General features: G+C 47.4%; 1 protein-coding gene across 6 annotated transcripts in view; it reads left to right on the top strand.

Annotated features, from left to right (window-relative positions):
• Positions 1–17,169, top strand: part of LOC139012275 (uncharacterized) — a 159,067-nt gene that overhangs the window by 130,547 nt on the left and 11,351 nt on the right. For 5 of the 6 annotated variants that reach the window (XR_011471844.1, XM_070417957.1, XM_070417958.1 and 2 more), the window contains 7 exons: positions 4,063–4,172; positions 10,281–10,430; positions 11,486–11,539; positions 12,168–12,335; positions 14,391–14,543; positions 14,773–14,904; positions 15,718–15,870. Coding sequence is in view for 5 of the 6 variants with exons in the window: in XM_070417957.1 (XP_070274058.1) it covers positions 4,063–4,172; positions 10,281–10,430; positions 11,486–11,539; positions 12,168–12,335; positions 14,391–14,543; positions 14,773–14,904; positions 15,718–15,870 (920 nt within the window). In the remaining variant the exon portion in view is untranslated. The remainder of the gene's footprint in view (positions 1–4,062; positions 4,173–10,280; positions 10,431–11,485; positions 11,540–12,167; positions 12,336–14,390; positions 14,544–14,772; positions 14,905–15,717; positions 15,871–17,169) is intronic. The other variant, XM_070417959.1, reaches the window with a different exon arrangement.

Here is a 17,169-nt window from a genome sequence, read left to right as displayed (position 1 = left end):
CTGTGGGTATTTGGCAGGTGATGGTCCCCAAACAGGAAGTGTGTGATGGATGTGGGCCCTCACTAGGCTTCTCTGAGCCAGAGACCTGCCCCTAAAGTATCCTGGGAAGAGTATCCAATTTCTTGTCTGAAATATACATAAGCTCTGAAGTGTCAAAGCTTAGATTTATAAAAGTCTTAGACATCTTAAGAAGTGTGAACCTCTAGGCACATTAACCTTTGGATTTTCCACTTCAATTATGCTAGGACAGTGATGATATGTCTACCGCCTTTGTTGTCCTAAAGGAAAAGCAAAGTCAGATTTATTTGTTTATGATGGAAAGTAGACAAATGTAAAAGAAAATGGAATCCCATTTGCAAAAACAGGACCCCCGCCTCCCAATAAATAACGTAGTAAGTGCAAATACCAGAGGCCCCTGCTGTGTCATATTCACATTTCTGGGAAGATTGTGCTGGATGCTTCCTCTTATGTGCAGTGAGTCTCCTGTCAGAAAAATGAAAGTGTGAGTCAGAAACCTCATCTGCAACTTGGAAGAGCCAGCTAGGGGCAGGGAGTGGCTCTGTGCATGCTCTTGCTGATGGCCAGCACCCCCAACAGAAAAGGGGAGTGCGGTCAGGCTTGGCTTCTGTCTCTGACTCCTTAGATCTCCCTTTATTTCTAGCACCCCCAGGGCCATGGCACAAGGAAATGAGCCCTACCTACCCACACAACTAACATACACATGTGCTTTTGCTCTTCCACATGCAAGTTAAGGAGTGTTGATGTACTTCTATGGTTCTAGCATTGTCACATTATTTTTAAATTTGATTTTATTTGTTTAACCTGGTTCAAAATTCAAAATGATATTAAAAATATATTTAGAAGTCTTGTTGCCACCACTGACCCTCTTCTACCGCACCCTATGTAACCACACTTTTAATTAGTTTTTAATATATCCTTTCAGGGGTTTTTTATGCGTATACTAATTCATTCCTTCATTCAATACCTTTTTACTGAGCTCATACTGTTGTAGAAGACCGAAGAAACCCAAGCGACGCTTAGAGAAATGGAGTTACACAGCTTTATTACCAGTGGTCTCAGAGGAGTTGCCTCCAGAGTCTGAGCAAACCAATTTGGGGGAAGCCCTTCTTTTATCCCCTTTTGGTTTCTTTGTCCCCCAAATATGGATGGGGACTTCTGGACCTTTTGTGGGCTTTGCAAAAAGCCCAGTGGGTTGGGATGAGGGTCTTGAGGTCATATTTAAGGGCCTGGCCTGGCCCCAGCACTGATAACCCCCTCCGGGGTTTGTGTGTTGTTCATGGTTTATGGCCCCTGTAAAATGTGAGCATTTAGGTAACAGGTCTTACAAGACCAGATTATGGAGGAAAAGGGCAGTGACTTAATTATAGGTTACCAAGAATGTACATTAGGTTACTGCACAGATTCAGATTGCTAGCCTCCCAAACATCAGGGTTACAAAGCCTTTTAGCCTTCTCAATGCTATGTTCTAGGCCTCTATATTTTAGGCACTGTTTTGGGGGTGCATCCTTACTTGGCAAGAAATCCTTACCCTAATGGAGTTTATCATCTAGAAGGGGGTAGACAGGCAACAAGCAATGAACTTAAGAAATAAGGAGATAATGGAGTAAGAAGGATAAAACTGTGGAGGTTTGAAGGGGCACATGGCAATTTTAAATAGGGTGGTCAGAATAGACTTCACTGAGAAAGTGCATTTTGATCAAAGTTTGAAGAAAGTGACGGAGTTAGCTAGATGGGTAGCTGGAGGAAGAGCGTTCAGACCGAACAACAGTCCATAAGAAGCCCCTAAGCCAGTGGTCCTCAACCTTCTGGCCCTTTAAATACAGTTCCTCATGTTGTGACCCAACCATAAAATTATTTTCGTTGCTACTTCATAACTGTAATGTTGCTACTGTTATGAATCGTAATGTAAATATCTGGTATGCAGGATGGTCTTAGGCGACCCCTGTGAAAGGGTCGTTCGACCGCCAAAGGGGTCGCAACCCACAGGTTGAGAACCGCTGCCCTAAGCAGAGCATGCCTATCACATTTATGGAACAACAAAGACCAAGTGTGAGTGGAATGGAAAGATTGAGGGGAATAGTAGGAGATGAAGTCAGAGAGGAAGAGTGAAAGGAGAACAGCTCATGCAGGGCCTTGTAAGGACTTCAGTGTTTACTCTGAATGTAATGGGGAGCTGGCCCAAGGCTCTGAGTGACATGATCTGACTTACATTCTAATAGAATCTCTTTGGCTCCTGTTTTAAGAAGGGGCAGTGAAAGAAGAAAGGGTGGAATAAGGGAGAGGCTGGTTGGGAGACTATTGCAATAATCCAAGCAAGGTGGCTCAAACAAGATTGGAGCAGTGGAAGTATTATGTGGTCAGATTCTGGGTATGTTTTTGAAGTAGTCATTAATGGGTTGAGTATTGAGTATGGGGGAAAGAGAAGAATCCATGATAACTCCAAGATTTTTGACCTGAGCTATTGGGAAAATAGAATTGCCATCAACTGAGATGGCAAGTTGGGGAGGAAAGATCAGGAATTTAATTAATCACAAGAGAAGTGTGAAATGCCTTTTAGACATCCAAGGAGAGATGCCAAGTGGGTATGAGATCTAAATTGAGGGTTGTCAGCATATGGATGTTATTTAGCCATGAGACTAGATGGGATATCCAAGGGAGTGAGTGTAGATAGGAAAAGAAGTTGACTCAGGGATGAGTCCTAAGACACTCTAACATCAAGGGCTGGGAGGGGGGAGGGGAAAAGGAGAATCAATGAAAGAGATCTAGAAGGAACAAACAGTGAGTCAGAGGAAAAGTAGGACAGAGTGGTGGTGTCCCAACGTCTAGTGATGGAAGTTTCTCAAGCACAAGGAAGTGAAAAATTGTGTGAAATGTTGCTGGTAGTTAAGTAAAACCACTGGCTTTAGCCATGTTGTGATCATGTTGGCACTTATAACAAAAGCAGTTTCATTGGAGTGGTGCAGGTGTAAGCTGGGTGAGTGACTTTAAGAAGGATTTTGAGATAAGTCACACACAGTAAGGGTTGACATCTCTTTCTGAGAGTTTTGCTAAAAAGGGAGCAAAGAGATGAGATAATGGCTGGCAGGAGAAGTAGGATCTAGAGAAGGATTTTTATGAGATGGGAGAAATAATGTCTGCTATTTTGAGCGGTCCAGGAAAGAGGGGAGAAGTGATGCTATTGGAGAATGGCAAATTTTTGGAGCAATGACGTTGAATAGGCTTGAGGAGATATTCTTCCACTTTATTATATTTATCATATCTTTCTCATAGAAGATAGCATTTTATATCCACTGTCCTGCAAGTTGAATATTTCACTTAACAACCGATGCTTCTTTTCATATCAGTACATGGAGAAGGTCCTTTCTTTCTTACAGCTTCATACTATTCCACTCGAAGGATATTCTACAGTTTAGGTTTTGTTTCCAAGCTTTTGCTGTCCTAAACAACGCTGTTGTGAGTAAGTGTGTATATGCCCCATCTCATAAGTGTCAGCCCTATTGTGGCTTCAGCCTAGGAACTAAAGTTTATAGTCTGTCCACTCTCAACATTTCTAACCTATGACTCTCTTTTCTTTCTTTTGGATTTCCTCCCATTTTTTAAAATTAACTCTATATTTAAATTAATTTTGCCTGTAACACCAGGAATGTACTGAAATATATACATATAATAGCTCTTCGTTTATTTCTGATGATTGTGTTAGGCCAAACAATTGTTCAGATACATATAGGCACTTAGTGACGTCATGCAGGACCAATAACATTTGACTCGGGATTTTTAGTTATCGTAGCAATATTGTTCACTGTCTTCAGAGGTGCTTTTCCAAATCTTTTCATTAGGGTCTCGTTAGATATCTTCCTTATTTCCATGTTCTGAAAGATTCTGTGTCCTCAATCACCTCCTTCCCGCCCCCGCTTCCCCACTAATGTATTTGGAAATGACAGTTAGCTGTGTCCAGTGCTGTCTCAGAGAGTTACCATTTCATAGTCATTAATGGTTGTTCATTGTATCATGATACTAGTAGTGGTATGTCTCTTCCCCTAGACCTTTGGAAACACCAAGTCATGAAAGAAAACTTTTCAGTTATCAGACCACAAATAGTTGAAAAATTTATGCAGAGATTAATGGAGAATTACCAGGATGGTGGACTAGAGGTATGTATTAAAAAGTAGTCAGTCTGTACTGTGTGTGTTTTTTTAAACATAAATCCAAACAAGGAAGACTTTCCCCTAAACCAGTGATTTTCAACCACTGTGCCACAAGAATTTTTAAAACATGCAATACCTAACTCTTTAGTCAGGGGCACTGACCTCTTTTCTCTTAGATTGTCAAATTAAAAAATGACAACAGCTAACACAACAATAGCAGTCTGGTGTGAATGAATCAAAATTATATCTATTTTTTGTCAGATTGGCAAAAAACATACTGTATTTTTGGTGTGCCACAGAATTTTAGTAATTAGTTTATGTGTGCCATGAGATGACAAAGGTTGAAAATTGTTCTATAAACACAACTCCTAATGCTTTCCTTACTCCCTTAGCACAAAGATATGAATACTGAGCCCAAACTCAAAGTAGTAATCACTTTAATTTTGGAAAAAGACTGATTTCTAACAATGATGGGAGAGAAATTAGAAAATGCATGCTGGCTAATTTCAGATTTGGCCAATTTTTTAAAGTAAGCTTGGGGTTTATTTATGAATGAGTTCTTTTTAGCAACATTTCCTATTATTGGTTTTTTAGTATAGAATATTTAAAGAGAGAAACCAAAATAACCTATAATACCACTTAAAAACATTTTTTTAAATGTACAACATGGGGGGGGGGGGGGGAGGAAATAAACTTAGCCCAGAAAGGTAACATTTTTATCGCTCCTCCATTCCACCATCCCATTTCCTCTCCACAAGGAAATCAGTGTCAAACACTTTTTCTGTGTATACATACTTGAATCCATAACAACTCTATATAGTATATGCAGCACACATATACACAGTCCAAGGCACTTGACAGCAGTGCCTTCCTAAATCAAAGGAATCCACCAAAAAGTCAGGAGTATATGTGGATATTAAGCCTTAACAGAGCTTTTGGGATCATTAACAAATTAAACATACGTGCATTAGGTTGACATGAATCCAGTTTCCTTTGAAATTCAACCATTTTTAAAAACCTGGCTTAGCAAAATGTACTCCATTGTTACATGACAATGTTTTCTCCGAAATTACATTTTTTAAGCTCTTCAAATATTTTCCATAATTTATAATCACTTCAGTTCTTAATCATGAGGTAGAGCGTTCCCAAGCTTGGCTGGGGATACGCTTTTCCTTAGAACTGGATGATTTACACGGATTTGCTTCAAGCTTTCTGTTATACCCAAGTGGGACACTGTCTGTTGTGATGAGGGCTGAGTGGTTCTTTCTGGGTCCCTTATACCTTGGAGGTTCTCAGCCAGAGGCACAGACATGGAAGGGAAGCAAGATGGCGGCGATATAGGCAGACGCGTCCCAGGTCTTGTCCCGGAGCAAACGGAGTAAGCAGCTGAAACTAATAACACCCACCCCGAATTGGCAAATTTACTCAGCTGGTGAGACGGTTTGCAGCCGGGAAGGGCAGACCTCCCCTGGAAAGGTTAAAAACCAGGGATCTGGGCAGGAAAGTTTGCCAGACCTGAGCCCAGAGGGTCGGAGGGAGACCGCATGGCAGACAGCCGCGTCTCTTGGGACAGACACAGACCCTGACTGGGGAAAGGAGTTCCTCGGGTTTGCTGGCGCCAGGAGATTTGAGATTTGGATTTTGTGATTGCGGAAAACTGAGACTAAAGGGGGCATCCTGAGGAACTGACCAGACCATGCAGTGCCCATAAGAGAGGAGCGTTTCCCAGATCATGCAGTGCTGGTAAGAGAGGAGCGTTTCCACGGCCGGCCGGCGTTTGTCTGTTTCTTTGTTTTCACTGAACCCTGCTCATAGGACAGTTCGGATACAGACACTCACCTGTGCTGAAGAGAGGGTGAAGGTGCAGACGAGGGGAATCTGGGGAGAGGCTGAGGAAAGAGGGGGAGCCGGAGGAGGTGGCAGCGAATTGAGTGCTGAGACACCTCTGGGCCCAGGACTGGGGCAGCCATTCCTCCAGAGGGTGGAATTCCTCCCCCCAGCCCCCCAGGCAAGGAGCACAGCCACACCCAGATTCCACCCTGTATGAGATAAAGGATTAAAACAAGCTGATTAGTCCCTGGGAGTTACCAGGGTCTGGCCTATAGAGGGATTTTCAGTCCCACCAACAACACAGAGCAGGGTAAGGATTAAAAAAGGATAGAGAAGCTGTATAGCCTCAGAGGCCAACCCAGAGGCACAGACATGATTAGGGTGGGGCTCAGAAAAATGAGTCCCAAACGGTGTGGCTGCCCTGGCCGGTGTGGCTCAGTTGGTTGGGCATCGTCCTGTGCACCAAATGGTTGCCGGGCAGATTCTTAGGGCACATGCTTGGGTTGTGGACTCGATCCCCAGTAGGGGACATGCAGGAGGTGGCCAATGGATGTCTTGCTCTCACATCGATGTTTCTGTCTCTCCTCCCTTCCTCTCTCTCTAAAAATCAATTTAAAAATCTTTAAAAAAAAAAAATGTGTGGCTCTCCTTAAAAAGGAAGGAAATTCTGACACATGCTTCATCATGATGAACCTTGAAGACATTATGCTAAGTAAAATAAGCCAGTCACAAAAGCACAAATGCTGCATGATTCCACTTATATGAGGTATTGGAGAATAGTCAAATTCGTAGACAGGAAGTAGAAGGGTGGTAGTCAGCAGCTAGGGGGAGGAGGAAGAGGGAGTTAGTGCAGTAGGTACAGTTTCTGTTTTGCAGGATGAAGTGTTCTAGGGATTGATTGCACAACAGTATGAATGTACTTAATATCACTCAACTGTCTACTTAAAAACAGCTAAAATGGCAAATTTTACGTTATGTGATGTGCTTTTTACCACAATAAGAAAAGAAAGGTTTGTGACTCAAGACCTGCTCATCCCCTATCCATATACTTCACCCCAACACTGAAGACAGGATCTCTAGGAAAGAACTGTTGGTACTTAGTAGGAGACGGAGCAAACCCATATCAGGCACAACGGAAACTCGGGGCCCACTGAAGAGACCGGTGTCTGCCTGCCGGTGTCTTGGAATAACAGGATCCCAGGATGCGAGGTCCCTGCAAAGCCTGTGCCTGGTGGGCCTCTGGCTTCCTTCTGGATCATCTGCAGTGACCGGGACTCACTCTTCCAACTCCTCCCTCTCTCCTGATTCCTGGAAGCTCTTGTTCCAGGCAGCTCTTACTGAGCTGGATTTGGCCATCCCACCATCTCCACTAGGGACCCTGGGACACCACACGTCATGGTTCCGACGCCTCATGATATCTAATGAGCCTTAGCTACCTGAGGGCAGGTAGGTCAGTCAGAGCAGCTCAGTGAGCACCATCGCTAACACGTGTGAAGCCTCCGTAAAGTTACAACCGGGGGCCTGCTCCAGGAGGACAAACCAGACAGGTGGTGGAGAAGAAACCATCACCCTTCCTCCTGAAGGTGGCGGCCCGGTGCCATGGCATATGAACTGGAAAATGGAGCAGGTGCCAGGCTCCCCTCACCTGGTCTTCTATGAAGAGCCCCGATGACCCGAGCACAGTACATGGAGGGCCTATGCCCAGCCTTCTCTGCTTCAGACTAAGCCACTTCACTTCCTTCATCACTTTACATGAGCCCCCACCGTCCTGATCAGTCTCCTCTAAACTCAAGCTTATCTGTCCGGTGAGGAGTGCCCTTGACCTGGGGTTGTGAGTGACTAATGCCCATGTGTGTCAGGTTGCGGCAGCCAATTCAAAGCTAACACGTCACCTGAAGCCCACGCATTGCCTGTAGGCATCCTGCAGCTGCCATGTGACTAGCTTTGTTCTTGTTCACTTTGAACCTTTTGAACTCTTTCAAAACCTGGATTTTTATCATCCAGGATACAGTCTCTCCCAACCTGCCCTTGCTGTCCTCATTCAAGTCATTTAATAACAGTGTATGACAGGACGGGCCCCAAGCCCTGTGCTGCCACTCTGGGTCCCCTCCAGGCTCACTAGGTTCTTTGGGCACAGTCTGTCAGCGGCCAGGAGCCCCTCCAGTTGTTCTCTATTTGCCCAAGCTTGTCAGAAGAAACCTTCTCAGATATCCTGCTAAAATCCAAATACACTGCCATCTACTCTGTTTCCTGAGGTTAATCTGATCTGACTTTTCTTGAACCCATGTTGGCTTCTAGTAATCTTTGCTTCCTTCTCCAGAATCTAAAATCCAGACTTTTACAATTAATTCTAACATCTTGCCCAAATTTTATACCAAACACCCTGGCCTGAAGTCAGAGACTAACCTTTATTGCAAATCAGAGCAACTATCATCTATTTTGTGGGTTCCAGAACATTTCCATTTATATGCCAAGTCACTCACTCATTCAGCAAGTGTTTAGAGATATATTTTTTCCAGGCACTTTAGAGGTATAAAGGCAAAAGATACAGCCCCTGCCCCCAAAAAGCTTACTGAAACAGTTATGTGAACCAAATGTCAGCAATGTTGAGAAAGGCACTTCACATTAAGTACTTTGATAGAGGCAGACACAGAATGCTATATGAGTTCAGAGAAGGGGGCACAATCCTGCTGGAGGATGGGGGCAGAAAGCCATCAGAGAAGACTTCCTGGAGGAGGTGTTATTTGGGTCAAGTCTTGAAGAGGAGGGGTTATTAGGTCAAAGGGCACAAACATTTTAACATTGTTTCATAGATACTGCTAGTCTGCCCTCCAAAACACACTGATTTTCCTTCCCATTAGCAGTGGTGAGCAGGCCACTCTCCTCACTCACCTGTCTGGGTTTTATCACTATTTGCCATCCCTGCTAGTTTGCCTCAATCACTTGCCTTGGCAAAGCCTGTCTGGGCTTTCTCTGGAGGTCAAGGGGGGCACTGAGGTTGCACTGATAGGACCATGTCCTAGGCCTCACCGGGGCAATTGAACCAGAGCCAGGGAACCACCCCAGGCCGGAAGGACGGCCTAGTTTCTGCAGCAGACTGCCAGTGAGCTGGAGCCCTCCTGACCCTGGAAGTATCACAGATAACGCTCCTGTAGCGTGAAGGCTGACTCTTACTAGTAGAGTGGGCCCCATAAAACCCTCAGATACACACAGACACACTCACTGACACTCCTAGAGGGACACACCCAGACACAGAGACACTGATACAGATAGAGATATACAGAGAGAGATACAGGCACACACACATCCACAAATGCACACAGACGCACATAAGCTCTCACATAGACATGTAGGCCTAGTCAGGTAGATCTGTCCAACCTTCCACATACTGGCTCCCATTTCTCTCCAGAGCCAAAATCTAAGCCTGCCTTGGAGGAGTGGACATTTCCTCTGTTCCGAATGGCCACCTCCTCAGAAGGAGAGAGGGAGGGAATGGGAGTGCTCTGAGAGTGAAGAGTAGGCCCTTTGGCCAGAGGAAGAGGGACTGCCAGATGCATCATTCTTCAGAGGGCCCTCTGGCTTTCGTCCAGCCCCACCCTTCCCCAGAGTGAGAAATCCACACAGCCAGGGGACACGCACACTCAGATCCCTGGCCTTCCTTCCAGACCACACGCAAGTGCCTGGGACCCTGGAGTTCCCTGAGTCCAGGGACTCTTCCCCAATCATCCTCCCTAGAGGGAGAGTGGGCCTCACTGCCAGCGTGTGCACCTGGCCTGAGGGGTGGTCCAGGGCAGCTGTGTATGGGCATGGAAGGCTGCATTGTCTGCTTACATGCAAGGGTCCTCTGCAGGATGATGGGAGGCCAGAAGGAGAAGAGATGGGAGTCGTTACTATAAACTGGGGTGGGGGGTATCTCTCCCTAAGTCACCACATTCAGCACAGAACTCATAGTCCAAGAATGATAAATTCAAACTTTGCCTTCCAAGTCATTTCTGATGGTCCATTTTCCAAAGTTGGAGAATTAAACATTTTTATCTTAATAGTTTGTTAGTTTGATTTATAACCTTTAAATATTCAGAATACTTAGACATGTGGTATGTGGGCCTCCCCTTGTATGCGTGTCCCTGGTCCTGCGCATGCTGAGGGCAGACCTGAAAGAGAGGCTAGGGCTGACGGAGGAGAAAGGGCAGTGGCTCTGTGAGCTCGGGCAGCCTGCGCCATGAACCTGGGCCTGGTGAGGCTGCCCTGCTGGCGCGGCTGTGAACGGTGCCCCTTCCTTTTCAGATCACTTTCAGGAAAGACCACCTGGAGGCCTGCCTCCTTTCCCTGGGGTGTGATGTGATGGCGCGGGAACGCAGCAACTTCGAGAGCTACTCCATGTGTTACGAGCATGTGCTGGAGCACACGAGGCTGAAGCTCAGTCAGAAGGAGCAGGTATGTCCCCCAAGACCAGAAGCAAGGGGGGAGATAGAGGAAGGGGGGCCCCGGAGTCACTCTGAAGAAGAAAGTGAAACAGAGGGTGGGGAGAGGTGTTTTTATGTGAGAACTGAGGGTGGATGGCACACTCCAAATTCCTCTTCTCATTGGCTCATTTTCTCCTGCTGGTATTCTCAGCCACAAAGGGGGTGGCCCCAGCCAGAGTGGGTTGTGTGGGTTGGAGGTGTCTAGTGGGAATATAATAAGAGGTGAGCAGCTAAGGAGCTGGCCCTCAGGGAAGATGCATAGCTGACCTTCCCCCCCTTGACAAACACGAGGCACCTGGTGCTGTTCTGGTCTAGCAGAGAAGCCAGGATCCTTGAGTCAACGCATCTTCAGGACGCACATCATGGGTCTCAGGATGAGGCTTCCTTAAAATGAGACCCCCCTGCGGGACCCAAGAGTCGCTTCTCCTCTCCTAGATTGCACTCTTTTTGAAATGGATTGCATCGGAGGTTCAGTGTCATTTCAGTGCATACCTAAAAACAGTGCAAAGGGCTAAACAAATGAAGCATTAAAATATCAAATCATGAGTCTTGGCTCTGGCCCCCAGCTTGGCTTGTCCCCATAGCTGAGTCCTCTGTGTCAGTGTGGATACCTGCAAGTGGATGCTGTCTTTTGATGCTGGACTGGTCATCCTGAAGCACAGTCCTGGCTCTGGGTGGGGCCCAAGGATCTAAATCAGCAGTTCTCAACCTGTGGGTCTCGACCCCTTTGGCGGTCGAACGACCCTTTCACAGGGGTCGCCTAAGACCATCCTGCATATCAGATATTTATATTACGATTCATAACAGTAGCAACATTACAGTTATGAAGTAGCAACGAAAATAATTTTATGGTTGGGTCGCAACATGAGGAACTGTATTTAAAGGGCCAGGAGGTTGAGAACCACTGCTCTAAATGAAGCTCCATGGACACAAATCGGAAGTGTCTGGAGCATGTGGTACTGAAGTGGGCCATGGTTGGAAGAGTACATGTTTGAGTTTGGTTGTGCACTGCTTTCTTCTCTTCAGGAATTAGATGTTTTACGAAGAGGTCAGAGTCCACCTGAGGATAATGCTGGCCAGGTAGGTCGGCTATTACTAAAAAGTTTCTCTTCTCCATTTCTCAGTTCCACAGCCCCAGCGGTAGCCACGCCTGGGACTCCCTGGTGTTGCTTTCCCGTGCCTCCTCGAGGAAAGCTCCGCCAGTGAGGGTGTGCTGCAGAAACATCCGAGGGCTGACATTCACTTTTTAAGCAATGTGGGGGGTTTTTGTTTGTTTTACTCGGTATTTTTTGTTATTTTTATTGATTTGTTTTTTCTTTTTGTTGTTATTTTTGCATTTGGGAGAGAGGCGTTGTTTGTTTCTTTTGAGGTCGGTTAAAGTGCAATTCCAAAGAAGAAGAGGTGTGTAGGCTGAAGTATCAGGGGACATTTGGAGATGGAGGCCAAGAGAGTTGAACTCTTTCCTCCAAATGAAAAGCAGTTAACTAGTGTATCCTCTGGGGTCATGCATTCAGCAGCCATTTACTGAGCACCTACTCTGTGTCTGGTACTGTTCTCTGACCCTCAAACCCACCTAGACTCTCCCACCCACCTTTGCACAACAGGGTACTCATCCTGTACATTAGGCTTAAAGGAGAAGTGCAGACTGTAGTGGCTGTTTGGAATTCCCAAACTATCTTCCATTGAGAGAAAATGTTTCTGCTGCTAGGTTGCGGAGCTCAGTCATGATATGATCATGGAAATCACTGCTCTGAGAGCCCGCCTCACGGATTTGGAAGAGGAGAATCTGAATCTCGAAAAGCAAGTCAGAAAAGAAGTGCAAGAAGAATATGCAGATTTAGTCAAAACCTTGTTTATGGGTTGTTTACACATGAAAGTAAGTGGCCTGGGTCGGACACCAGGGCAGTCCTGTGGGGAGCGGATGCAGCTGACCCCATGGCGCTGCACACAGAGGGGTTGACGACCGAATGGCCGTAAGAATTTTCCAGCTCTGAGTTTTCTCTACAGAGAACGAGTCAGCAATGGGTTGTCATTATTTTACGAGAACAGACACTGAATTTTAGGTAATTTAGAAACTTGCTCTTTTCCTCACTCTACTGCCAGCTGAGGGAAGGGAGGAGGAGTCTTCTCCAATGTCTATTGAGTGTGACCATCCAAACAGAAGAGGACAGTGCCCTGGGCCAGGCCAGACCCCAGGCACCGCCAGAAAGCTCGCTGGGCAGATTCAGAATTTGGATCATCTTTCGAGATTTTTCCAGCCCTCAAAATGCCCACCAGCCTTTCTCTACCATCCGTGTCAGGGAGCGGCTGACCCGTGAGTGAGGCCCATCTGGAAGAGCAGTGATGGGTGCCCATGTGCTCACAGCACTGAGGAAGCCTGTCGCTTTCTCATGACGTCTGAGCAGCTGTAAATGGAGGCCTGGGTACCTAGAATGGGTCATCGCAGAGCCTGGGCCAGTTGTCCCACAGCACAAATCTCAGTTCAAACCCACCACCCTCCAGTCCACTGCCCCCTTCCCCACATTAGACAGTCCCAGAGCCAGCCCCAGCAGGTCCTTCCCTATCTCTCCGGAGAGTCCAGGGCTGTCCCAGGCTTATCACACTGAGAGGAGCTTCTGCTGGTGCACCGCCCTGGCCTGGTTATTCCAGGGAGGGCTGGCGAGTCCTTCTCACTTGTGAAGGGCCCACGGAGTACAAGTGCTTACAATATTAAAGGATCAAAACCAAAATGCGTGGGCCTGACGCTGCAGGGGAGGGGTGAGCAGACAGTGAAGGCTGGAATCTGGAATCTGCTACGCCATCTTTCGAGTGTGAGGTTGTTGAAAATGTCTTAAGTTCTTTGTAGCTTCTGCCAGAATCCTAGACAGAAAGTGGATTCAGTGCTTCTCCCAGGCTAAACTAGTTCTACAAACCTCCCCCAATTCTGCCATCGGGTTGACTCAGCAGAATCTGACCTGATAAAACACTGTGGATTAGTCACTAACGGGGAAGTCCCTGTTCTGCCCCAAGGTCTCAAAAAGATGGTGAAGCTTCTGTTGTGTGGCCAGCAGCCGGCTCCCCGCTGTGGCTCCCCGATGGGCACTCTCCTCCTGCCTTCCTTCCCAGGGAAGTGGTTCAAAGGTGAGAAGACTCCCCACTCTCACCTTTACCTGAAGAACATTGAGTTTCCAGTGATCAAGTCATTTCACCATAAGCCATTCAGAACAGGCTGTTTATGAGTGAGATTTCTGCTGGAGCCTAACTAGGAAGGCAGCCAGCCTGATTCCTTCCTCTGCTATATCGATGTTTAATGGACTTCCCCGTTAGTGACTAATCCACCGTGTTTTATCAGGTCAGATTCTGCTGAGTCAACCTGATAGCAAAAATCCCTAAATTTAGTTCAACTGGTATGGCTCAGTGGTTGAGCATCGACCAATGAACCAGAAAGTCATGGTTCAATTCCCAGTCAGGGCACATGCCTGAGTTGCAGGCTCGACCCCCAGAGTGGGGCCTATAAGAGGCAGCTGATTAATGATTCTCTCTCTCATCACTGATGTTTCTACCTCTCTCTCCCTCTCCCTACCTCTCTGAAATCAATAAAAACATATTTTTTTAAAAATCCCTGAGTTTAAATGTCTAAGTAACCACGTGGCAGTGGGGCGGGGAGGGGGGGGGGCGGTAATTTTCCATCTGTGATCTCCCACTCTCCTGCTCACTCGACTTGCCTTGGTGTCTGACAACCTAGGCAGGCTCTCAGGTGGTGAAGCCCTGCGGGTTGAAGACCACACTTAACGGGGCTGCTAGAGAGACATCCAGGTAATACCTGATGAAATAATTGTCTGGGTGGGTGGGTGCTTTTTTCATGTGAAATCATTTCTGAAAGTTGTGTTTTTAGAAGGCAAAACGACTCTTCCACTACTGCCCTTCCTGAACCTGAGTCTGCGATTTGCAGGAGAAGTTGCATGAGAATCAGCTTAATTTGATCCAGAAAGTGTGTGAGCTCATCAGCGAAGTGAGAACAGAATGGATGGATCACATGAAGGACCTAAAGAAAAAATGGGGCTCTGCCAGACCTGATGAAGGAATGAACGAAAGCGCAGCCAAAGTATGTGATTTCATTTAGCAATGGGATATCAGCACTTCTTCCAGCGTCTGACCCACCGCTCACTCTGCATTCCAGTCGGGTTCCCCTGAGGAAGCAAGGAACGCATTAGGCATATTGAAAGGGCACAACTGTGTCATCTTCTGGAAGGCATGTTTCTGACATTAGGGTTCATGCTCTCCCAAGAAAAGTGTTGGGGGCAGCCTTTTCTGAAAGTGAGCCTTCTTCACAGGAGCAGCTGCGGGACTTGGAGCAGGAGAACTGCAGCCTGGCCGCCCTGGTGTGCAAAGTGAGGAGCCTGGGCCGCTGGAGGCTGGCTGTGCAGCAGGCTCGCTTCCAGGACCAGCTGAGCAGGGCCCAGAAGGTGAGTGATGGGGGAGGCCTGGCCCTGGGGGTGGGCTGAGGGGGGCTTGACTGCAGCTGCTCCGACCATCTTAAAGGATCTGACAGTAGAGCATTTTTCCAGGGAACAGGCAATGTCAGAACCTCGAGAGAAATAGGAAAGAGCCAGAAGCAAAGGACAAAGAAGCAAATGGGAAAACAGATCAGAGTTTAGAGCAAGGAAAGGGAAAATATGGAGGAGAGACTTTACCAAGGGCTTGAGGCGGCATTCTGCAGAATGCTTCAGCCCTGGCCAGCTTGGCACAGTGGTTAGAGTGTCCGCCTACGCACCAAAGGGTCACAGGTTTGATTCCCCGTCAAGGGCACGTACCTCGGTTGCAGGTTCGATCCCAGGTCACGTCGGGGAGGCACCCATCGATGTGTTCCTCTCACATGGATACTTCTCCCTCTCTCTCTCCCCCCCATCCCCTTCTACTCTTTCTAAAAAATCAATGGGAAAAATATCCCTGGGTGAGGATTAACAAACAAACCAGAAAAAAAAAGCTTCAAATCTTTGCATTTCAAACATGATTATCTGAGGAAAATTAAGTAACAACATAATAAGTGGAAAATCCAATTTAAGGTAAATTGAAACCAGAGCACATATTGATAGCACTTTGGGAACTTTTACTACTGCTTCTGAAAGCCTTCCCTCTGGTCTGTCCTCTGCTCTCAACAGAAGTCGTGTGGTAGGGGCAGTGGCCTTTGGTGGCGGGTGGTTTTGAGGCTGCTCATGAAGCTGAAACTATGGAAAGGAGACTCATTTCCTATCTTCCTGTGTTTGGGATGTTCACAGGAGGCTACACAAAGTAAAAAGGAGTGTGTGAGCACCAAGCTAATGGCAGAACAAGAAGTGGTTTTATTTCGCCAACAGCTACTGGCCCTGAGGCAGGCCCTGGCCTGGGCTCAGGCCCACAACATGAGGATGTGCAAGCAGCAGGAGAGCCAGGTACCTGAGCCCGGGCCCCACTCTGCAGAGCAGAATGTGGCCCCTGGAAGCCGCTGGTGCTGCCTGTGGCAGTCACCGGGGCTCCTCAGTGTGAAGCCAAGCAGACGGTGCGGCCAGAGAAAGATGGCCCAGATCTTGGCTTCCCTTCTCCCTCCTTTTCAGCCCAGAAACCAAGGGCAATGGCCAAAAGGCCTTCATTCTTATTCATATTTGACTTAGATGGTGAAATGTTACTTATACATAAGACTAGAGGCCCGGTGCATGAAATTCATGCATGGGGCGGGGGGGAGGTCCTCTCAGCCCAGCCTGCACCCTCTCCAATCTATAACCCCTTGGGGACATCCCTCTCACAATCCTGGACCACTGGCTCTTAATCACTCACCTGCCTGCCTGCCTGGTTACCCCTAACTACCCCACACTGCTGGCCTGATCACCCCTCACTGCCTCTGCATGCCAGCCTGATCACCCATAACTGCCCCCCTCTGCTGGCCTGGTCGCCCTTAACTGCCCCTTGCTGCCAGCCAGATCACCCCCAACTGCCCCTTCCTTGCCAGCCTAGTCGCTCCTAACTGCCCTCCCCCACTGACCTGGTCACCCCTTGCTGCCCCCCATGCTGGCCTGGTCACCCACAACTGCCCCCCTCTGCCGGCCTGGTTGCCCCTAACTAAACCCCCCCCCCCCCCCCCCCGCTGGCCTGGTCACCCTCAACTGCCCACCATGCCGGCCTGGTCTCCCCACGCAGCCTGCTTTGTTCAGTCATTTGGTCATCCCTCACTAACCCCCCTGCCGGCCTGGTCGTAGGCAGCCATCTTGTGAGGGCATGAGGGTTAATTTGCATATTACCTCTTTATTATATAAGATCATTTAAGAGTATGTGGGGGGAGGGATGGGGAAGTTTTTCTGATGATCTTTTCACCCAAGAGGCCTGGGTCTCTGCCTTGAATTTGATCCTTTCATCTTCTAAGCATTCTTTCCATGAGAGTGTGGCCCAGCTGTCATTATGCCCCAAGCAGGCCTTTCGGTCCTTTCCTGATGACCCACGCTAAGTCTTCATTTCAGACGTTTCTGCTGCTTAGTAGGGGCTGGCACAAAAATAACATGTTTCCACGTCTAAGCTCCTAATAACTGTGCTGACGCCTCTCAGCATGGAGGAGGCAGAGACCCCCGGTTTAGAGAGAGAACGGCTACGTTTAAATAACAGCCTGGGAAAGCTGGGCATATTTAAATCAAGAAATATGATTTGTTCCTTTTGGATTCTAATTTCTCCATCATTGTACAACAGGTACAGTTCTGCCCCCG

Source organism: Myotis yumanensis, unplaced genomic scaffold, assembly GCF_028538775.1.
Source record: "Myotis yumanensis isolate MYYU_CA2020_CCGP unplaced genomic scaffold, mMyoYum1.0.hap1 SCAF_6, whole genome shotgun sequence".
NCBI classification, from domain to species: domain Eukaryota; kingdom Metazoa; phylum Chordata; class Mammalia; order Chiroptera; family Vespertilionidae; genus Myotis; species Myotis yumanensis.
This window is presented reverse-complemented; position numbering and strand designations above follow the sequence as displayed.